The sequence below is a fragment of the Musa acuminata genome, chromosome BXJ2-4 (assembly GCF_036884655.1).
Source record: "Musa acuminata AAA Group cultivar baxijiao chromosome BXJ2-4, Cavendish_Baxijiao_AAA, whole genome shotgun sequence".
Classification (NCBI taxonomy): Eukaryota; Viridiplantae; Streptophyta; class Magnoliopsida; order Zingiberales; family Musaceae; genus Musa; species Musa acuminata.
In genome coordinates this window covers 9,963,845-9,984,770 of record NC_088341.1, presented here as the reverse complement: position 1 = coordinate 9,984,770, position 20,926 = coordinate 9,963,845, and the positions used below count along the sequence as shown (strand labels likewise).

The window sequence follows — 20,926 nt, the reverse complement described above, 5'->3', positions numbered from 1 at the left end:
TAAGAGGTAATATATAATTAACTCATCCAAAATATATTCTAGTTAATGATAGTAGATTCATCAAGTCCTATAAACCAATTCAAATATTAATTTATCTCTTTGTAATTATGATTAATTAATCTAATTATTTTTATTATTATTTATATTATTTGTATCCTTTGTTTTGTTATTAATAAGGTTTTAATTTTCGAAAAAAAAAATCTTGCTCTAGAATATGATCATGTCATGGTAAAACTCTTTGGGCATATGATCACAACAAACTCCAATGACTATAAAATTTTCCCTCAATGTTTGGTTGACAGAAAACTAATAAAATTTGAGGAAAAAATTTTCTTTTTAGATTTTCAGGAAAAAAAACGCCTTTTAAAAGACAAAAGAAAGCCGCAATATCTATCCGCCGCCGACTTTCCTCTCCTATTTCCTATGTTATAGATTTCCGTCCCGCCGCCGCCGCCGACTTAAACGCCAGCCAAATCTACCTGCGGATCTACAGCAGCAAACTCCGAGCTCGGGATCGACGCGAAGGCAACCCATCGAAGCAAGCCGTAGATTGACCAACATGCTCAGTGCAAGCCATCAAGACAACACAAACACCACACCGTGAAGAGCGACTCTCCACGGCACACCCTTTCTCCCCATTGTCGACTATTTTAATGACCAATTTCGCTACAAGAACAAGAAAAACTTATCCATGCACGAGTCTCTCGTTGATGCATATCTTAGGCAGAGCCGATGGAGGCAGAGAGTATGACCGAGAACTGTGTCTGCCAAAATACCAGTCAACTCTATCCCCTAAACCAATGGAAGCGAAAATTCCTTCGTTTGGACTCAGCTGTTAGCTCCAGTGCTCATTGGACGGACTCTATCACCCGAGAGAGAGAGAGAGAGATGGGGGGAGAAGGGGAGGGACGGCTGTTTGAGACCAGGGTGAGGAGGGGGAGAACATGGTACAAGCTGTATGCTGGGTCGGTGTGCGGTGGGGTGTGCTTGACATGGGTGTACAGAGCTACGAACATACCGGAGATCGGGGAGAAGGGGAGGTGGGCTTGGATGGGGATGCTGGTGGCCGAGCTTTGCTTTGGGTTCTACTGGGTTCTCACCCAATCATTCCGGTGGTGCCCTATCTACCACCGAACCTTCAAGGAGCGGCTCTCCCAAAAGTAGGGTTTTTCTCTTCTTGCTCTTTGTCTGATTTAGATTAGGCAGGAATACCCTCATTAATCAGTATTACTGCATCCACTTGATGTGTGTTAGTACATATGTAGTGATTGCAACAACTTGTGCAGATTGAGGTAGGAACAAAGACATTTTTGATTCCTCAAGAGGAAAGGGTGCTTATTGACTAAATTATTCTTGCTTATTAACCAGTACCAATGTTATCGACATGATGTGTGCTTATGTATATGCAGTTCTTGCTAGAATTTGTACAGGTTGCGCTAGAACAAAGACATTTTTTGATTCCTCAAGAGAAAAAGGGTTCTTATTGACTTACCTAATCTTGCTTATTAACCAGTGTTTATCCATGTGTAGTGATGTTAGAACTTGTGCAAGTTGAGCTAGAACAAAGACATTCTTCATTCCTCAAGAAAAAAAGGGTGTTTATTGACTTATCTAATCTTGCTTATTAACCAATATTAATGTAGCCACATCATGTGTGTTTATACATATGCAGTCACTAGAACTTGTTCGATTTGAGCTAGAACCAAAACAAAAGGGTGCTTATTTACTAACTTAATCTCTGAAAAATGTTCTTTTGTCTACTTTCTATATTGTTATCTTGGGATGAAGATGAAGCATAAGAACTTAAGTTTGGGTCATGAATCAATGAGATGTGCTTGATGTTTTCTTCTGATCCTGTATTCAACATCTGAAGCTAGATATGGGAATGAGCTGCCACCTGTGGACATATTTGTTTGCACTGCTGATCCTACCATCGAGCCACCAGTCCTGGTTATGAACACAGTACTCTCGGTGATGGCCTATGACTACCCACCAGAGAAGTTAAGCATCTATGTCTCGGATGATGGTGCCTCTGAGTTGACATTTTATGCACTGCTAGAAGCCACAGATTTTGTCAGACACTGGATTTCATTCAGTAAAAGGTTCAATGTGGAGCCCAGGTCCCCGGCAGCGTACTTCTCGTCACCCGAGCAACATGATCTTCGCTATGCCAGTGAGTTGGATCGCATCAAGGTAATTTGTAATTCTCCTTCCCTTTTCATGTTGAATTAAATGATCAAGAAGCACAACTCAGCAAGAAATATTTTGATATCATCTATGAGTTCCAAGGGACCATGCTATTGGACAAGATTTGATCGAAAACTCGAGGAGGAAATGTTTGTCATTTATTTTTGTGTAAAAGGTCAAGCTTCTTTGGAACTTCATAATTCCATCATGTCAATTAATGCTAAGAAAGCTGATGGAATAAACATGGTTCTTTTGGTGAGAAATTACTGAAATCAACTTTCTCTGTTGTGGTCAGATGATAAGAGAGATCATTTGATGCAATACGGTGCTACCATCTTAGATAGAAGAGTGTGACAGTTTTGCTTGTGCTATGAATTTACTATAAATCGTCATATGCCTATGCTATCACAAAATCGATTTGACTTTGCTGTTGTTTTCTTTGAATTAGGAGATGTACTATGCGATGGAGAATCGGATTAAAGTTGCAACCGATTTCGGTCGGGTTGCAAGCAGTGTTAACAAGCAACACAAGGGCTTTTCTGAATGGAATTCACAAATTATACCTGGAAATCACCAGGCTATAGTGCAGGTGGCACATTTTTCCCTGATAAATGACTAAAGAATATTTATTCACGATTCCAAGACCATAGTATCATGCAACATATTCTTTCTTGATGCAAATTCTAAGAAGTTCCATGTTCGATTTTTTACTGAGTTGCAGGTAGCCATTTATCAGTTTGAACAAGTAGAGTCCCATGCTGAATTAGTTTTTTTCTTTTCTTTTCTTTTCTTTTCTTTTTGTTTTTTGTTCTTGAATAAGGATGGTAACTATATTCCATGCTGGTATCCTGGAGGCTAAAAATCTTCATGAGTTGGAATTAAGAACTTGATAAATTTCAACATGGCTTTTATACTCTTACTAGATGTTAAAGATGAACAAGGACTTTTTGTGGAGGGCAGCAAAATTTATGTGTTAGCTTAAAGCTCTTCTCTGCACGGGCCTTTACATTTTTTACTTACTGCTGACATTTTTAAAATTTGTTCTTCAGATATTAATTGATGGAAGGGACCAGAATGCTATAGATATCGAAGGAAATACCCTACCAACACTTGTATATTTATCTCGAGAAAAAAGGCCTCGGTATCCTCATAATTTCAAAGCTGGAGCACTAAATGCATTGGTAATTTATGATATTTATCCAACCATTTCATGTTCATATCTGCATGTACAAGTACACACCTTAATTGTTATAGTGCAATGTTGGATGCTTATTTTTATTCTTTTTCCTTTCGGATAAGAAAGTACATAGGAGAATTAGCAGATCTGTTCTACCAAAAATGGGAAATGGCTGGGGTTATGAACTTAGAATCATGGAATCGACTCAATCATCAGATTATAAGTTCATTCCACATTGCACCAGACTGGAAATCGGTAGCTACTTCTGGCAGTTAAGAGTTCAAAGATCACCAATATGAAATGTAGCTGCTTGAAATTACAGTTGTTCATGGCAGTTCCTTGGTGATGTTACTGTTCAGTTCTGTCATCTGTCACAGAAATGAATCCAGTAAGTGTTGTTGTCGAGAAACTATGAAGTGGACATTAGAAGCAAGCAAAAATTGAGAAGCATATTCTACTAGTTTGATGATATGTTATTTTATTATAATTTCTTTTAATTTATGATCTGATGTGTTCTCTTAACATGTTCAATTATCTAACATAAGAAAAAGGTATACATGAATATTCTTAATGTTACCCTAATCTTGTGCAGATAAGAGTATCCTCCGAGATAAGCAACAGTCCTGTTATTCTCAATGTGGACTGTGATATGTACTCCAACAGTTCAGAATCAGTGAAGAATGCAATGTGTTTCTTCCTGGATGAAGAAAGCGGTCAGCAAATTGGGTATGTGCAGTTTCCACAGAACTTCAACAATCTTGACAAGAACAACATCTATGGTGATTATATATCAATTGTAAATGAGGTACCGGCACGGGAAACACAAATTATTCACTAAATTTTACACAACTTCTTTTTTTTTCTCCTTTTGAATTATTAACTTCTAATTCAAAGAATAATTTCTTTAGCTATAGTTCAATTTTTGACATCTTTTTGGTTAAAACAAAACAAATTTTTTCTGGGAAATGCCCATGTAAAGATAGTTACATAATATCATTTCTCGACATTTGTCTTTCTGACCTACATGCTTAAAATGTTTTCCAATGAAGGTGGAAATGCCAGGTCTGGGGGATTCCATATATCTTGGCACAGGATGCTTCCACAGAAGAGAAAGTTTGTGTGGCCGCAAGTATAGCGAGCACCGTAGGATGCTCAGGGATATGTGTAACCAAGTAAAAATGAGAAAACCAGAAGAAAGCACAAGCTTTTTAGAAGAGAGAGCAAAGGATCTTGCATCATGTACCTATGAGCAGAACACTAACTGGGGCAAAGATGTAATCTCTCCTTCTCTCACACTCCCACTCTCTCTAACACACACAAACACAGTTATGGTGATGGTCTCTCATCTTGCAGATTGGTATCAAGTATGGGTGCTTGGTGGAGGATGTGGTAACTGGCTTGTCAATCCAAATGAACGGATGGAGATCAATTTACTACAATCCTTCAAGGAAAGGCTTCTTAGGCATATCTCCTACTACACTGTCACAGCTATTGGTGCAACACAAGCGATGGTCTGAAGGGCTCTTCCAAACCTTCCTCTCGAAATATTGTCCTTTTCTCTATGGCTATGGAAAGATAGAGTTAAGGCTTCAGATGTCTTATGCTACATACATGTTATGGGCTCCTATGTCGTTGCCAACTCTATATTATGTTACCATCCCTTCCCTTTGCCTTCTCAAAGGCATTCCTTTGTACCCAAGAGTAAGTACTCCTTTCCACTTTCTCAAGCCTAGCTCTTACAGATTTCAAGTTCATCTACTCTGATGACTTAGTCTAGTCTTGTTGGCTTCATTTAGCTCATTCTTAATTCACATTTAAGAGAGGAACTGCTAAGTTAACATGAGTAGTTTTGGGCTATAGACTTAGCTACTGAATTAGCATACGCAAAGTCGATTCAGATCTCTTTTTCTTCAGTTTCTTGCTATTACTCCAAAGACATTAGCTGTTGCTATTCATATCTTACATTTTTCTTTTTCATTGTTGGGACCTTTAATCTTTTAAATATGAAATTCATGAGATGTTTGTTTACATACATATACAACAAAAAAATAGTCTCAGGTGAAGAATAATGGCCAGAATCCTACTCAAGGCAGATTTTCCAATTTGAGAAAATGTATCCTACATGTCAGTTACATACTCATTCCCTGTTTTAACTAAATATAAAACAAAACAAGGCATCTGAAACTTATAGTTGTAGATCTAATCTCCAATAGACCAGACCTTTTCAATGTGACACTATAGTTGCATAGAAAACACTTAAACCTTCATGCTTTACTGCTGGAGGCTAGAATTTGACTGTGACAAGTTTCTGTGAGCAGATCTCAAGTTCTTGGTTCCCGGTCTTTGTGTATGTGATCATCGGTACACAAGCATACAGCTTAGGAGAGGCCCTTTGGTGTCAGCAGTCATTCCGAAGCTGGTGGAACATGCAAAGAATGAGATTAATGAGAAGAACTTGCTCATACTTCTTCAGCTTATTAGACACTACAATGCAATCACTAGGACTTGGCAAGTCCAGTTTTGATATAACTGCTAAGATTGCTGATCATGAGGCATTGGAGAGACTGAAGAAAGGGGTCATGGAGTTTGGATCATCTTCTCCAATGTTCTCGGTGTTGGCCGCGATAGCCATGCTTAACCTGCTCTGTTTGGTGGCTAGTGTGATAATGGCTGTGGTGAGGGAGGGATTTAAAGATCAAATGGCTCTTCAGTTTCTTCTTTGTGGGATGTTGGTAATGCTCAACTTGCCAATCTACCATGGGATGTTCCTAAGGAAAGATAGAGGCAGACTTCCAACATTTTTAGCACTTGAATCATGTCTCATTGCTGCATTGGCTTGTCTCCTTTCATTGTACTAGAATTCAAACTTGTGATGAACAAGTTCTTGCTATTATTAACTGGTTCAGTGGTTATACTGCAAGTTCATCAGAGAAGCAATTAAGAGTTCTGATGTTAGAACCATTTACTAATGGATCATTTATTAATGGCATTAGCTGCACTGTTATTTTATTACTGTTTTTAAATTACCAGTCAGTATTTACTGGTCTAATTAATGTCTAATTAGTGACATTGAGTATTATTATTATTTGGATTATAACGAATTTGTATTGGATAGGGGATTTAAAATCTTGATCTGATCTATCAGGTATTGACGAATTAATTACCCACAAAGGCATGAGTTTTCGGATTTGGCCAATACATACTCCACCTAAATATGAAAATAACATATTCTGAAGATATATATGTGCATATATGCAATTCTTCCATTGGGCTATTAAATTTTGAAGAATTAGGATTTGAAAGACAATTATTTTGTGACTTGTCATCAACTTGGGTTCTGATAACTTTTTGTTGGGGGGGTGGATAAAGAACAACAGTTTATATGTTATATAACAAAGTCACAGAGTACAAAACTCATTAGAAACTTCAGACTCCATCCCCCAAAGATCTCAATCAGCAACCTTATTGGATTTTCTATACATAGGCTCATAAGAACATTCAACAAAAGTATTCATCAACTGTAAACAATTCATAAGGATAGTTATAAGATTCCACAATCAACCCTAACTTTTATCTAAGAGAGTAGTCAAGATGTTGATATCCATCTCTACCGGCAAAGTCATCTGAGGTTGGTATACTCGAGCTAATCATCTTTTAAGGCTGCAGCTTCCACCATTACGATCATCTCGTATTCTCCAATCGAACTTCCTGCAAACACAGTGATTATTAGGTCTTCTAATAACAAACGTTGAACATTCATTCTCCTATTAGCTAGTCCAAGATTTAGTACCAAGTTTAAATCAATTCAGAAGGCAAATATTCTCATTTTATCTCGATGTCCGTACAATTATAGCTCCAAGTCTAAAGTAGACAAGGTAGAGGATAAGTCTTGATGTCAGAATAATGTTGCTTATAATTGAGACACCAACACGACTCCTTTTCTCACAAAGGTAAGAGTATGTACATTAATCCTTTCCAAACCCTACAAGACCGAGTCATGTGTCTAACCCACACCTCTAGATGAAAGTCTTGATAATTTCCTTAAATACTAAACAAGGAGTAGAAAGAAGAAACAGACATCTACAAAATACAATTCCTAGGTGGAGTCATGAATCTCTCTCTCCTTCGTACATATGTATCAAGATAAAGATGAAAGTAGACGCACATAGCCTAGATAAAGACTATAAATAGCATGATTGTAAATCAGCTGTTAGTGATTAGACTGTTTACGATACATAACAAATTAGGTGTATCAGTATGATCACTTTCACACCTTGAAATTTCTGAGGAAGAGCAGCATGTTCCATTTGTTCGCCCCCCATTGAATGGGCAACACCTACATAAGGAATCACGTATAAGGATAGACAAGGCAAGTGAAGTTTCTCATAATCCAAGAATTCTTGAGCAAAATTTTGGTTTCAGAATTTAATGAAAGCTCAAAAGTCAGTGAGGTCATACATTTACCAAAACTTTGCATAAGAGACAACCTCAAACAAATGCTTTGCTTGCATCATGCAACTTGCGGCATGCATTTCTTTTGTGAGGACACAAGATCAAGTACCACCGACAGGAAAATTCACACCTCCATAAGCATCATAACTCTTCTGCTATTACACCACTTATAAACCAGTGATGGATCAATGATAAAAACTGCAGGCAATGAAGCTGAGTTATAAACAGGCTGAAAACCTGTGTCCTCAGTAGGTGCCATAGTTCACCTGAAATTATTGTTCAAAGAAGTCCTAAATTACACAATGTGACAAACAAGACAACTTGACATAAAATGGTACATGATTTTGAAGAATAGAGAAAAGCAAAAAAAGTGACTATGGATATAATTAACACGAGGCATAATTCCAGCTTAAAGCATTGAGATATTATGCTACAGTTTCATTGATTTTGGACTTGGTTCACGGTCATATAAATTGGACATCAAATAAGAAAAACATCTAATTGAGATGAATTTGCTTGCAGTTACAACTGCTAAAACCATGCCTGTCTACAGAATTCCATGTCATCTTAGCACAAGCATCATGCTATAGGTATGAGTTTACCTAGATTCATTTGCCACACTGACCAATGTTGATCGATGTATACACTGCTATCATGTTATCAATGTAGGTGGAACATGGAAAAACTAAAAGCCGGTAAAATATGATTAGTTGCGACTTAACCATCAGCTAAAAATCAACATTAGGATTGCAGAATTGAAAATTTCAATTATCAATCATGTATAACACAAGAAATATCATCAGTTGGGATATGAGGTTGACCGTCATTTAAAGCCAAGCGTAGTGAAAAGCAACATTAGTTTAGTATTATGCTTTTTTGCATGTCATAATATGCTGATCCATGTCAAAAAAAAGGCACTAGTACCAGAATAAAATTAAATAATGAATCAAAGCATATGATAACGAACATATCTATTCATTTAGAGAGAAACATCACTCCTTGACTAGTCTGATATTATTAAGTTTCATTGTTACCTTGACATTGTTTAGTTTCCTCTAGACGGACCATAAAGTTTCCTTTACGCATTCACAGTTCGAAAGAACTCCCAAAATAATACAAAATAATATCATTGTTGCTTTAGGTTGAAATTGGTCATCACATCTGATAGAATAATTTGTTTTGCCCACACAAATGGCACCATGAGTAAATTTTCCCATGTTGCCAAACTGGAATTTCATTTTTCAGAATATGTGAAGGATTTGACAAAAAAGCAAAACACCACTAGAAGATGCTTGTTTTAGAGATTGATGTGCTGGTCACTAACAATTAAAAAGAAATAAAAATTTATTCAAATGAGGCGCATAATTTAATTCTTAAAGCAATTAAGTTTTAGGTTTCACCCCAACCATTTTGTATTAAAAAGAAAGCCACCATTTTTATTCTAACATATACATATCCAGTCATATTTCTGACTCATCGGCAGTCTGAATATCATCCAAACATGCTGCATTGTTTCAGAAACTTCGAACTTGAACTAGTAAAGAAGATGCTATCAAATTGATTTATTCAAGATAAGAGTTCTGTTGTCTGCCAAAAAAACAATGGTTGCTCTCTTTGGAAATCATAAATATTGTCATAACCGGACCAAAAAGGCCCATTGGCCCTTAATTCTGTTTACTGGTAGTGGAGCCCATCTAACCTTAAATACCATCACAACCATCCTCTCACTTCTCATACACAACTAATTGGACTACAATTTCTTTCACCCAAATTTGATGCCATTATTAGAGCCTGGCACATAGTGCAGAATCGTTCCTACTAAATGACATGAGGCCTATGACCCAGTGATGACCCGTACAATGATGCATCTCTCACACCATCCACAGGTACTGCTTTTATACTTCAGCCCACTTGCCACACATCTAGTAGTAGCTCCAATCTGATACCAATTATCGCTACCGTAAATCGTCCCAGTAATTTGGGTATAGGAGCCTTTGACCACATATCCAAAATGCTTAAGTTTGGTTTATTAGTCTCCTATATTAATACAACTCTCCTCCCACTTATGATGCATAGCTAATAGAACTATCATAAAAATATTTTTAATTCTTAATTGGCTTTCATTGCAATTATACAGAATTGTACTTCACGTAAACAGGATTCCAAGTTACTTTCATCACAAAATTCCATGTACAATGATCCTCTGCTTTCTATTATCTCTGCCAATCAAGAAGAAAGCATTATCTTCTTTACTTCTCTTTCTGCCTTCATGTGAAGCCTAAATTAGTTACAGACAGAACTTTGTTTGTTTACTCATGTCAACCACGACCTACTATCTACTTGGCACATTTTCCTTCTTGCTATACTGGATCAATATATATTATACATATAATTGATAGACTCAACGGAACACCTTTTTTTTCTCAGTTTCCATTTGTAGCTGTAAATTGTCATACAATGTTTATCACAAATAAAGACAGTCATTTTCAGTAAATGCTTCAGACTTAAATTGTTTTTACTACTCAAAAATCACTTCTTCGATGAAAATAATTGTACCATGCTGTGGTTAGCTATAGTGGTTTGACCATGAAGTAGTTGATTAAGTAAACTTTTGCACGATATCTCCATATAGTTGCTGCATTACATTACTTGTAGATTGTGTAATCTAAATTTCCTTTGGTTTCTATCCTAAGACAAACATATTAAAACCAAGTAAATAAGCAGTGGCATTCCCTAGTGGCAGCTAAGAAACAATATATTTTCCCATTTTCTTTGTCCCAGTCAACAAGAGACCTAATCCATAGACCAATTAAATGTCAACTAAAAATGCACAATCAAGACACTCATGGAGTTCGCCAAGAAACTCATTGTTGGCAGTTGGCACAATATAACAACTTCGACTTACTAATATAGGATTCTCATTCATCACATTCTTTCATAATCCAGCATCTTTTTTAAGAAGTCAGATAAAGGGATGAAATATGTTACCACGATTTGGAGTCATAAAAAGATGTCTTTGCATGACCGAATCCACAAAAAGATGTTCATCCATCTTCTGTATCCAACAATCATGGAAATATGTCGCCGAAGAACTACCATCGTCACAGAATCTAGTAACAAAGTGTAAAAACATGTTAGCTAATATGCAATGAGCACAATAGGGAGCATAGGGAAACTCAGAACTTTATATTAACCATAGTAATATATGATTATGACTTTCCTTGAGAATACAATGTACAAGGCCTACAGGCAACATCTTTCAGCTCATACTTGTCCTCTCAGAACTCCTATTGGTAAATTTACAATCAGCTGGAGAAAAATCCATGCTAGAGAAAATAGAAGTGAAAATTTTAGACAAGTAAACTTAACCAAACAACAAATAAATTAAGAAACAAGAACAATCTTATCATACTTTGCAACTTTGGTACTCAATAAACTGCCAGCCAACAGCAAGAAACCACCAGAAGTAGATTGTCCATTTAAGTGGATAATCTGCAACAGAAATTTTCAATGCAACATGCTTTAACACAAGGCAAAGGTACATCAGTCTAGGCATGTCTAGTGAGAGAAAGAGAGAGAGAGAGAGAGAGAACAGATTTAAATATGCGTTGTGCATTTGAAGATAAGAAAGAGATCTTTCATGTTAACCAGACAATCACCATTGCAAAAGTTCGGCAATGAAAAGAATGACAAAAAGGGGCAAAATCCAAGTTCTCAGTTTTAAATATTACAAACCTGTTCAACATCCTTCAGTCCAGGAAGCATTGCCTTGGCACAACGATCACTAAAGTTCTGTTGCAACATGAAAGGCAGCTTGAAGCCCTGAACCATGTACTAAGAGAACTCCAGAAAGAATGTTATTTCAAGATAGTTCTCCTGCAATGCCTTAATTCATTTAACCTTCTCACAGCATTTGCCAAACCCTCACAAATAGTTTTGGAATTTCCTTGTGAAGAAATTAGACCTCTAGTTTCTATATCTTTCAAAAGTATGTCTGCTTCAAAAACCTTATGTTCCTTGTGGACAACATCAATGAGCATAGTATATGTTGTGATATTAGGCCAGAGGCCCTTCTGTTTTATCTCCTCATACAGTCGCCAAGCATCAGAAAGACAACCTATGCTGCAAAATCCTGAAATAAGTACATTATATGTAATAATATCCAGTTTTAAGCCACAATTTTCCATGACATCCTTCAAATACAAAGCATCAGCAAGCATAGCTTCTTTGCAAAGCCCATGCATAAGAGTGGTAAATGTTGCAGTTGTTGGCACTCCACCTTTGCGAAGCATGTGACTGAAAACAAGCATTGCTTCTCCAAGTTTTCCACACTTACAAAGGCCCCTTACAATAGTGCTCTCAGCAACTTCAGCAGGCACTATACCCAGGGCTTCCATCTCATCCCTCAGCCTAAATGCCCCCCATGTATCGCCAACCCTGCATTTTCCATTGATTAGTGCAATATAATGTGTGTGCTTTATACGGACTCTTTTCTCCATCATTTTATGCAATACCATATAGGACTTCTGAAAACAACCTTTTCTGTTTAGTCCACTTATAATCGCATCATAGGTCTCGGCACTTGGTGACATCTGCAACCTTGTCATACAATCCACAAGTTTGAAAGCATCACTCATCTGACTTTTGTCAGAATACTTAGTGATAAGCATATTAAAAGTCAAGTCATCAGGAGTAATACCCTCCAATCTTAACTTTTCCAAAAATTTTGCTCCAATATCAATCATACCAGACTCACAAAGCCCAGAAATTAGTGAATGATATGTTAAGTTGTCTGGCCTGAAACCTTTTTGAACCATTGTTTTGTAAAGTCTAAATGATCTTAATAGCTGTTTCTTTCTGATATATCCATGCATTAGAATGTTATATGTCACAAGGTTTGGAAGTAAACACCTTTTCTGCATAAAATGAACCAAATTATCCACATGCAGCATCAGCCCTGCTCTTGAGTAACCGTCAAGCATTGCATTAAAAGCAACAATATCAGGATCTAGACTATTTTTATTCATCATTTCATCAAAGATGTATGAAGCAGCCTTTAATTGGCCTTCTTTTACTAAACCATTAACTAAACATGTATAAGCAACATGGTCTGGACAAAAATTTGTATTACTCAACCTTTCAAATAGGAGAACTGCAGGAACAATCTTCTTCTTATGGCAAAAGCCACTTAGAAGAATTGTGTATGTATAACTATCAGGCATTATGTTTTGCTGAATCATTTTCTCGCAAAAGATCAATGCATCATGTAAGTTTCCAGATTTACATATTTCTAGAAGTAAAATATTATAAGTATGAAGATCAACAGCAAAAGGAATATCAAGAATTCGAGTAAAAAACTTCTTTGCCTCGTGTAAGTTTCCTCCCCTGCACAACCCTTTAAGTAAACTCCCAAAAGTGATATGACTAGGTCGCTGACCTTGTTTCACCATGTCATCAAAAACAGAAAATGCTCCTAGAGCATCACCTTTATTTCCATAACCATTTATAAGAAGATTGAAACTAGTACAGTCAGGATATAGATTCATTCTGGTCATGTGTTGCATAAACTGCTCTGCATCCCCAACCTTCCCCCTTCGGCAAAGAGCAGAAATTAATGTGTTACAAGTGATTAAATTGGCTTCTTGGCCCAAACGATATATATCAGCATACAAGTTCATTGCCTCTGTGATATCTCCCCATTTACAATAGTGATGAATGACTGTTTCATAAAATATGGCATTTGGAAGAACACCAGTTTTGTGCATCTTCGATAGAATCTGTTTGATTTGATCTTTTTTGCCCATTTTGCACAAACCATTAACAAGTGCAGAATATGTAATGACATCTGGAGAAACCCCAGCTTCAAGCATGCTGTTAAGTAACTGCAGGGCTTCACTGAGCTTGCCCTCTCTGCAAAGCCCATCAATCAAGATTGTGTACATTATACAGTTGAGAGTAATACCTTCAGATCTCATCTTTTCAAGAATATTTACAGCAGCATCCATCTTTGAAGCCTTGCAATATCCATTCAGAAGAGCACCATAGGTGATCTCATTAGGAGTTACTCCAGCAGCTTCCATTTCATCTAAAATCCTCAAAGATTCATGGATTTTTCCAATCCGACAGTACCCATCAATCAAAGTATTGTAAGTAATAGCACTTGGTTTCATATTAGACTTCGACATTTCTTTAAAGATACAATTAGCAATAATAATCTTATGTTCCTTACAGAATCCATTGATCAGAGTGTTATATGTGCTTTCAGTGGGAGATAATTTTCTCTCCCTCATTCGTTTTAATAACAAATAAGCTCTAGCACTCCTATTTTCTTTACATAGGTTGTTAATGATCACATTATATGTGTACACATCTGCCTCAATACCCTTCCTGTCCATGCAAGCTAATATTTTAAGAGCAGCCTTGAACCTTCCCTTCTTACAAAACCAATATAGCAGTGTGTTATAGGTAACAATCTTTGGTATAACCCCAGCTTCTTCCATCTTATTAAAAATATAATTAGCCTTTCCGAGCTTCCCAGCTAAGCAAAGCGAGTTCAGCACTATGTTATATGAGCTCACATCTGGGCAGTTCCTTCCGGTCAGCATACATTTGAAGAATAATAAAGCAGAGGGCAGTCCCTCCACCCTTGCAAGAGCAACAAGTATAGCATTGCATGTATAAATAGAGACCGTAAATCCATGGGAATTGACCAACTGAAAGGTTTTCTTAGCATTCTTGAGCATCCCTTCTTCAATATAAAATTTAATCAAAATGTCAAAAACCAATGCGTTGGACTTGCGACGAGGATAGGTGTCCATGAGACAATGAATAAGGGAGTGATAGGCAACATCCCTCTGGGAAAGATGTTTCAGTATTGATTTAGCAGGACCATACATCCGGGCCCGAACAAGTATATGGATAGTGATACAGAACAATTGGGTCATCCTATTGAAACCTGGCTGCCGGATGATCCACTTGAGGAACTTCAATGCTAGCTTCCCATGAACCTTCCTAAGTTTCGCTAGCTTGTAGTTCATATGGTTCAGGGATTCCCAGCGGTGCATTGTCAGCGTGTTGTACATACTATTCTCGATATTAAGTGATGATCCAATAACTATCAAATTTAGAAAAAGAAAAAACTGCAGGTAAGAGGAATACTTATGAACACCTCTCATACAAAATTACATAACAATATCCAGTACTTCTAGACAATAAAAAGAACATTTTTTTAAAGAAGCAAAGCTAACTTTAGCACACCTTATTTGCTAAATGTACATACTTTAGCAGAATAGCTAGCAGGTAATCAAGAAAACTCAGATAAAAACCAGAGCGAAACAGTAGTTACTTCTTGAATCAGCCAATCCAAAAAGGGAAACGAAAAAGAAGGGAGAAAATGAAGAGAGAAGGAAAACATGGAGTGGAACTACAGCGACAAGCAAGAAAAGAATTCTTCAAGACAAATGAGTAATGCAGAAGATGGTGTCATCGAAAAAAACAAACAAGAGACCCATAAAAGCAACAATAGAAATAAAAAAACAATCATAACACTCAAGCAAATAGAAAAATAAGCAAAGAGGACAGAAAATAGAGAACTCTTACAAAAAGAACCAATCTTTCACGATGTATAGGCGTAAGCACAAATCGTCAAAGCCAAGAAAATAGGAGGAGAAATAAAGCGGGCAAACAAAGGCAGAAATCCTACAAAACAAAAAACAACCTTTCGTGATGTTTTGATTGGAGCGGGGGCGGCGGAAGCGTATCGGCGGTAGACTGCCTCAGTCGTTCCGAGTTACTGCCGTCGGCCCACCGCGCCGCCGCCAAACCCTACGAACAAGCCGTCCAATTTGAGATTTTGCGGCAGAAAAAATACAACTTTCTTGCGAAACAACCATATATTCAAGCAAATAGAAGAAGAAAGAAAGAGGGCAAGACAAAGGCAGAAATCCCACAAAAAAACAAAAAACAATCTTTCACGATGTTTTGCTATGGCAACGGGTGGCACAAGCGTACCGGCGCCGGATTTCCTCAGTCGTTCCGAGTTCCTGCCATCAGTCCACCGCGCCGCCGCCAAATCCTCCGGACAAGCCGTCGAATTTGAGATTTTGCGGCGGAAAGAAGAGAACTTTCTTGCTGCTGCTGTGGTCGCCCACCGAGGTAGAAGCCGTCGCATTGGGTCCGCGAGACTCGCTCTCGTTGCGTAGTCTTCGATCCCACATAATTTAACTGATATGTGATATTAGGTAAGTCCGTCAGGTACGTCACTATCAATTAATATGACGATTGAACTAAATTTTAGGTCAAATATTTTGTAGGTTAAGATTTCTAACTCTTAAGTTAAGGTAAATGAGTGAAGTACAACACTATTTCTATTCTTTTGTATAATACTATCGATCAAATTTACCTAAAATTATATTAGTATCCTCTAATATTGCACGAATCTTGGCATGATAGACAATAAATTGTGCAAATCTTGATGCATTCGGATAGCACCTATATATGTGAATGGCACCCATGTCATCGTCAACCCATTTCATGCCTATTTTTGTGCCATAGGAAGACAAATATAGTGGAGTCCTCCCTATTGTGTGGATCCGACATGTTTTGAAGTCCAATTAGAATACCTCTCATTCATCTTTCAAATGAGTAATAAACGAAAAATTAGATATCAGTCAAGTTTCAATTAAATTATAATATTTTATTAATTTGATACAATTAAAAAAAAATTAATCAACCCAATATAATTCAAATCTAAGGATATAGGAGTATGTGTGACGATGATTGAGGAGGCTTCTCGAGACCTCATCTACACTAAAATCGACGTCGAAGAAAATTTTTCGACTCAATCTTTTCGACATTCAAGCTAGTGATTCATATCATTTCGTAGATATATATTTTTTGAATCCCTTGACATAATACCAAGAATTATCTTTTATACTTGATCTTGAAGGGTTTTATTCACATGGACAACAAAGGGAATATAACCTCAAATGGTCTGTCTTGAACTTTTATCCATATAGACAGATAAACGAATGGTAACTTAGATTTTTTTTCTTTTTCTTTTATTAATTATGTGTTGGATAATAATTAATTATTAATATATTTCATACTTTGTAAATTTATTCACTCTCTACTTAAAAATAAAAAGGCAAAAGGAAAAACTCATCAATTTTCTTTATCTGTATTCATACAAGATAGAAAATGTGATAGTAATACCGGTCATCAAAATAGTATCTTTGCATGTTAAGTTAAAAATATTGTTCATGTATTTTTAAATCTGAATCCAGACATGCTCAGATGCATCAAGCAGAAAGAACAACCACATTGTAATTGCTTTGGTAGTAAACTCAATGATTAGTGTTTTTTTACTTTTCCTTTCAGATAAAGGATAATAATGACTGAAGAAATATGAACATCATAAAAATTTCACCTTCGATGCTGAAAAAAAGGAATGTGAACTATGATGAGAAAAATTCATGATCATATTAAGGCCATTATGATTCATGTCATCATCTACAAGCAAAAACTTGTCACAAATGCTCGTCTCTACCTGACTGAGTGGATTCAACACAGTATATGTTTTGGAGATACTGAGAGGCATGATTTCTATACATGCTTTGGAGCCTATAAAGTTCAACAAAGAAAGCAATTATGCTCTATAGCTTTCAGTTTGCTAACACTAGCAATGCTTTTGAACTCTTTTGGTAGCAATAATGTTATTGAGCTATTGCCAAAGCTAATGTGTGCTTCACAGAAACACATTCCAGAAAAAAATGTGATCACCAGCATATTTACTGTTACAGAATATTCCTTCCATTTCATAGCAAAAAGCATCAAGTTACAACATACATCTTACAGCAACCTACCATTTTCCGACATGAAGCAGCAACCTAACGTTTTCTAACATGAATTGGTGCAGTCGGGTGATCAATCCACTTAACTGTCACAAATACCTCACCAGACTCGACGTCACAAAGCCTCAGACGTACATCCATTATGATTTCACCATTCGTGTATGTAATAAAGCTATCGGCCAAGAGGCAATTATCGCTGTCTGGAGCCACCTTCCTCAACTTGGTCTCACCGGTGGTGAGCTGCAGTGCTCTTTTTAGCTTCAAAGCAGAAGTTAGGGGCTGAAGATTGAGGAAGGCATGGCCCATCTTGTCATCAAACTTAAATCTGTCCCGATCAAAAACTTCCTGAGGCAAGTACAAGGAAATGAATCGAATCAGTCTCATGAGCCATTGATTGACAAATAATAAGCAGAACAAAAACAAAATTTTGCTCTCTCCCTCTCTGTTATAATTGTTATGGAACATTGTGATAAATTACTTTGCTGCAGAAATTGTTAGATATCAGAGAACACACGTGTGATGAAAGGAAATCTCAATAACATAATTTCAACTTTTAGCTTCTTAATATCTAAGCTTGGAGCATAGTATGTTGATGACTATATAAGTCATGGTTTCCATCACAGTTTACTAAAGTCGGGATGCAAGTTGAAGGACCAATCCAACTGTTCCCTAAATTGAAAAGCTCCTGCCGACAGTTTGTTCAGATAACATATCTGTGAATAATTGAAAGTTTCTTAAACAGTTTCTTCAAACAACTTGCAGAAAACCATAAACGTCCTTGACTTCATTGAAGATAAGAAGGGACACATTTGACAATTGACAAAGTCAAAACCTGTAATCCATATGCGCGTATTTACATGATTTCATGCTTTAAAAATAACTTGGAATCGGAAAGGGGTCAGTGGAAGCATACAATACTAAATATGAGAGAATAAGATCCATAGTGAACCCCACCACACTGACAGCAGCAAAAGAACATTTCAAACTGACAACAACAGAAATTAGAATCCTCCTTAAAAAGTTGCAGTATATTAGTTACTTTAAGAATCATTCAATCCTATGAGATAAACCATCTATTCAAAGTGTGGGTTTCTCTTTGGGTAGAAGAAAAGTTCAAACACAGGTCACTATCCAATATTCACTAAAGCATAAAATAATGATTTGCTATCTAAAGCAGGAAGAAATTAGTCTAACAACAAAGCATAAGTGATAGAAGTTGCCATCCGAGGAATAATTCTGTCAAACATCTAAATTTTGAACAAAAGACTTACCAGTTTTAATACACCAAGAGGCTCTTTTACTGAGAATGATAGCTCTTCATTCCAAACAGGATTGAGGCAAGAATTGATAACCTTTGTCTTTGCAGTCTGAAGAAACCAGAAAAAAGTAACTAAGCAAACATAGGAAGAATACAGAGATAAAAAGATCTCCAATCAAAACAATATGTTAATAAGAGGACCAAAGAAGGAGTTTATATCTGAGAAGCAATAGTTGATCAGGTTTTTGTAAAAGGAGCAGTGGCACAAAATGATCAAAGGCATAAAAGATCATATGCATTTGACTCTCCAAAATCATTCTGATGCAAGATTCTTGATACACAGACTGGAGCATGTAATACAAGGGCAGCATGCACAAGAACACTTTCTGAGACAATCAGTACACATGGTCATAGGTGCCATCTAGATTATGCATATCACTTGCATTTCTGCCTTCACGATCACCTGATTGTTTTCCACAACAACTGATGGCAGGACTGAGCAAGTTATTTAACCAGAATAAACTGAACTAACCCCTTAAAAATAAGTGATGTCCCACCTAGAAGAAGGGAAAACTATATGTTGATTGCAAATAAGAATGAACAAGCAAAAGGAATGATGATTGACCACGAAAGATCAAGCATGATGGTCTTTTATATTGCACGAAGAGAAAATGACCATACTTCTTGCAACAATGGATCATGCCTCTAACGTGTTATCCTTATGTGAGTTAGACCAACAGGCAAGCAAGAGAGAGAATTAACACATTGCTTCTCCTCACAGTAAACTAAAACAACGAATATGGAAATCACCTGCTTTCCTAGTTTGACCACAACATAAGGATCACTGCTAGTGAAGTCCCTGATCGCCAAACTCTTTCCTTTAGAGACAATAACCTTTAGAACTCCAGCACCCTCCTCCATGTGTGCTCTCGGACAAAAAGATTTGATCTTTGATCGAATGTCTCGCCCTGTCGAACAAATCAAACCTACAAAAACGTTAGAGAACAACAGTATCTAATTAATTCTCTCTCAAGCAAAATTTTGAACAAAAGCACCAGTCGGCAAAAGCTTAAATGAACCACAAGGATACATAATTCCTAAGAAGATAAATAGATTCTCTAAGCTAGCGGATAAAGCTCTTCCCTTTTTCCCATTACATACGCTTAAAGGTTATATTTTTGCGAAAAAGAACTAGTTGCACAACAGAAAATTCACGTGACAGAGAAACCAGCCATCGGAAACTCAAGGAATCCAATAAATCAACCAGTTTTTTCAAAAAGAATCCAATCAATCACTCAAAAATCATATTTTTCACTCGAAAACAAGGAGATCAGCTCTAAAGTAACTCTGATTTCGGCCTGTGAAAGATAAAAGACTACCTCGAAGAGATCAGCAGCGGCGGCACAGCGGAAGGCGGCGCCGAAGGGAGCAAGAAGGGGAGAGAGCAGCAGAAGAGACGCGTGAGACGCGTGCGAGAGACGAGCGAGGGTTGGGTGGCGGATTTAAAGCGCCGAGCCAGCCGCGGTGCCCGTGCCGCGTTATGGCGTCGTGAAACACCAAATACGCGGCATCGTGATCCGTCGCAGGGGAGCGTATCGTGCGACCCACCGGACCGCAGTCTACAGTTTACCACGCATTAAGCTTGTGCCAGAACTGCTCTTCTTACCCCCCGGACTGCGTACCTGCCTACCCTGCAATTAGTTCACCTGGGTCCCGCAAGCTATCAATGTGCGCAGGGTCGGGGTAACAAGCGAACGCGTAGCAAGTTATTACTCGTTGAGTGGACTCGGTCATCGCCGTGGATTTGGAACGTTGAATACACTATATGATATCTTAAAATTGCGTATACGTATATACACATATTCAGTAATTTTCGCATTAATCTCTATTGATTTTAATTTAACACGAACACTTGCACAAAGGAGACATTACTGTTAAAAGGAGAGATATGTTGTGGACGATGTTAATACTTGGAGGGACGTCATGCTATGTCACCGACGG

General features: G+C 37.2%; 3 protein-coding genes across 10 annotated transcripts; 1 reads left to right on the top strand and 2 right to left on the bottom strand.

The window, feature by feature from the left end:
* Positions 1 to 393: 393 nt before the first annotated feature.
* Positions 394 to 6,373, top strand: LOC135609938 (cellulose synthase-like protein E6). Its single transcript, XM_065103763.1, has 8 exons — positions 394 to 1,160; positions 1,878 to 2,193; positions 2,636 to 2,776; positions 3,237 to 3,368; positions 3,957 to 4,169; positions 4,414 to 4,638; positions 4,718 to 5,065; positions 5,683 to 6,373. Exons 1-8 carry the CDS (start codon positions 733 to 735, stop codon positions 6,220 to 6,222), a joined length of 2,343 nt encoding a protein of 780 aa, XP_064959835.1. The 5' UTR covers positions 394 to 732; the 3' UTR covers positions 6,223 to 6,373.
* Positions 6,374 to 6,728: 355 nt separating this feature from the next.
* LOC135609937 (pentatricopeptide repeat-containing protein At5g55840-like) lies at positions 6,729 to 16,023 on the bottom strand. 7 transcript variants are annotated; one of them, XM_065103761.1, is made up of 8 exons: positions 15,827 to 15,966; positions 15,534 to 15,640; positions 11,552 to 14,930; positions 11,229 to 11,308; positions 10,805 to 11,142; positions 7,823 to 8,082; positions 7,638 to 7,700; positions 6,729 to 7,072 (listed from the first exon to the last, which is right to left on the bottom strand). In XM_065103761.1, exon 3 carries the CDS (start codon positions 14,896 to 14,898, stop codon positions 11,674 to 11,676), a length of 3,225 nt encoding a protein of 1,074 aa, XP_064959833.1. In that variant the 5' UTR covers positions 14,899 to 14,930; positions 15,534 to 15,640; positions 15,827 to 15,966; the 3' UTR covers positions 6,729 to 7,072; positions 7,638 to 7,700; positions 7,823 to 8,082; positions 10,805 to 11,142; positions 11,229 to 11,308; positions 11,552 to 11,673. The 7 variants fall into 7 exon arrangements, 5 of the variants coding, with proteins under 5 accessions (XP_064959833.1, XP_064959829.1, XP_064959832.1 ...); XR_010485977.1 differs by lacking the exon at positions 11,552 to 14,930; XR_010485978.1 differs by lacking the exon at positions 11,552 to 14,930 and having other exon boundaries at positions 10,805 to 11,103.
* Positions 16,024 to 17,603: 1,580 nt separating this feature from the next.
* LOC103981324 (protein C2-DOMAIN ABA-RELATED 11) lies at positions 17,604 to 20,444 on the bottom strand. Of its 2 annotated transcripts, none has more exons than XM_009398013.3 (4): positions 20,305 to 20,444; positions 19,736 to 19,893; positions 18,939 to 19,034; positions 17,604 to 18,012 (listed from the first exon to the last, which is right to left on the bottom strand). In XM_009398013.3, the coding sequence occupies exons 2-4, from the start codon at positions 19,844 to 19,846 to the stop codon at positions 17,704 to 17,706; spliced, it is 516 nt and encodes a 171-aa protein (XP_009396288.2). In that variant the 5' UTR covers positions 19,847 to 19,893; positions 20,305 to 20,444; the 3' UTR covers positions 17,604 to 17,703. The 2 variants fall into 2 exon arrangements, with proteins under 2 accessions (XP_009396288.2, XP_009396289.2); XM_009398014.3 differs by having other exon boundaries at positions 19,736 to 19,911; positions 20,305 to 20,441.
* Positions 20,445 to 20,926: the final 482 nt, after the last annotated feature.

Bases quoted from the DNA above. Each gene is read 5' to 3' on its own strand.
- LOC135609937 (XM_065103757.1), bottom strand. From the start codon at position 15,986: ATGCGACGGCTTCTACCTCGGTGGGCGACCACAGCAGCAGCAAGAAAG. The intron at 14,931-15,826 runs GTACGCTTGTGC...TAAATTTGATAG, and splicing joins ACTGAGGAAATCCGGCGCCG to TTATTGGATCATCACTTAAT.
- LOC135609938 (XM_065103763.1), top strand. From the start codon at position 733: ATGGAGGCAGAGAGTATGACCGAGAACTGTGTCTGCCAAAATACCAGT. The intron at 2,194-2,635 runs GTAATTTGTAAT...TCTTTGAATTAG, and splicing joins GTGAGTTGGATCGCATCAAG to GAGATGTACTATGCGATGGA. The intron at 4,170-4,413 runs GTACCGGCACGG...TTTCCAATGAAG, and splicing joins ATATATCAATTGTAAATGAG to GTGGAAATGCCAGGTCTGGG.
- LOC103981324 (XM_009398013.3), bottom strand. From the start codon at position 19,846: ATGGAGGAGGGTGCTGGAGTTCTAAAGGTTATTGTCTCTAAAGGAAAG. The intron at 19,035-19,735 runs GTGATTTCCATA...TGGTTTCTTCAG, and splicing joins TGGTCAAACTAGGAAAGCAG to ACTGCAAAGACAAAGGTTAT. The intron at 18,013-18,938 runs GTAAGTCTTTTG...TACTTGCCTCAG, and splicing joins CTCTTGGTGTATTAAAACTG to GAAGTTTTTGATCGGGACAG.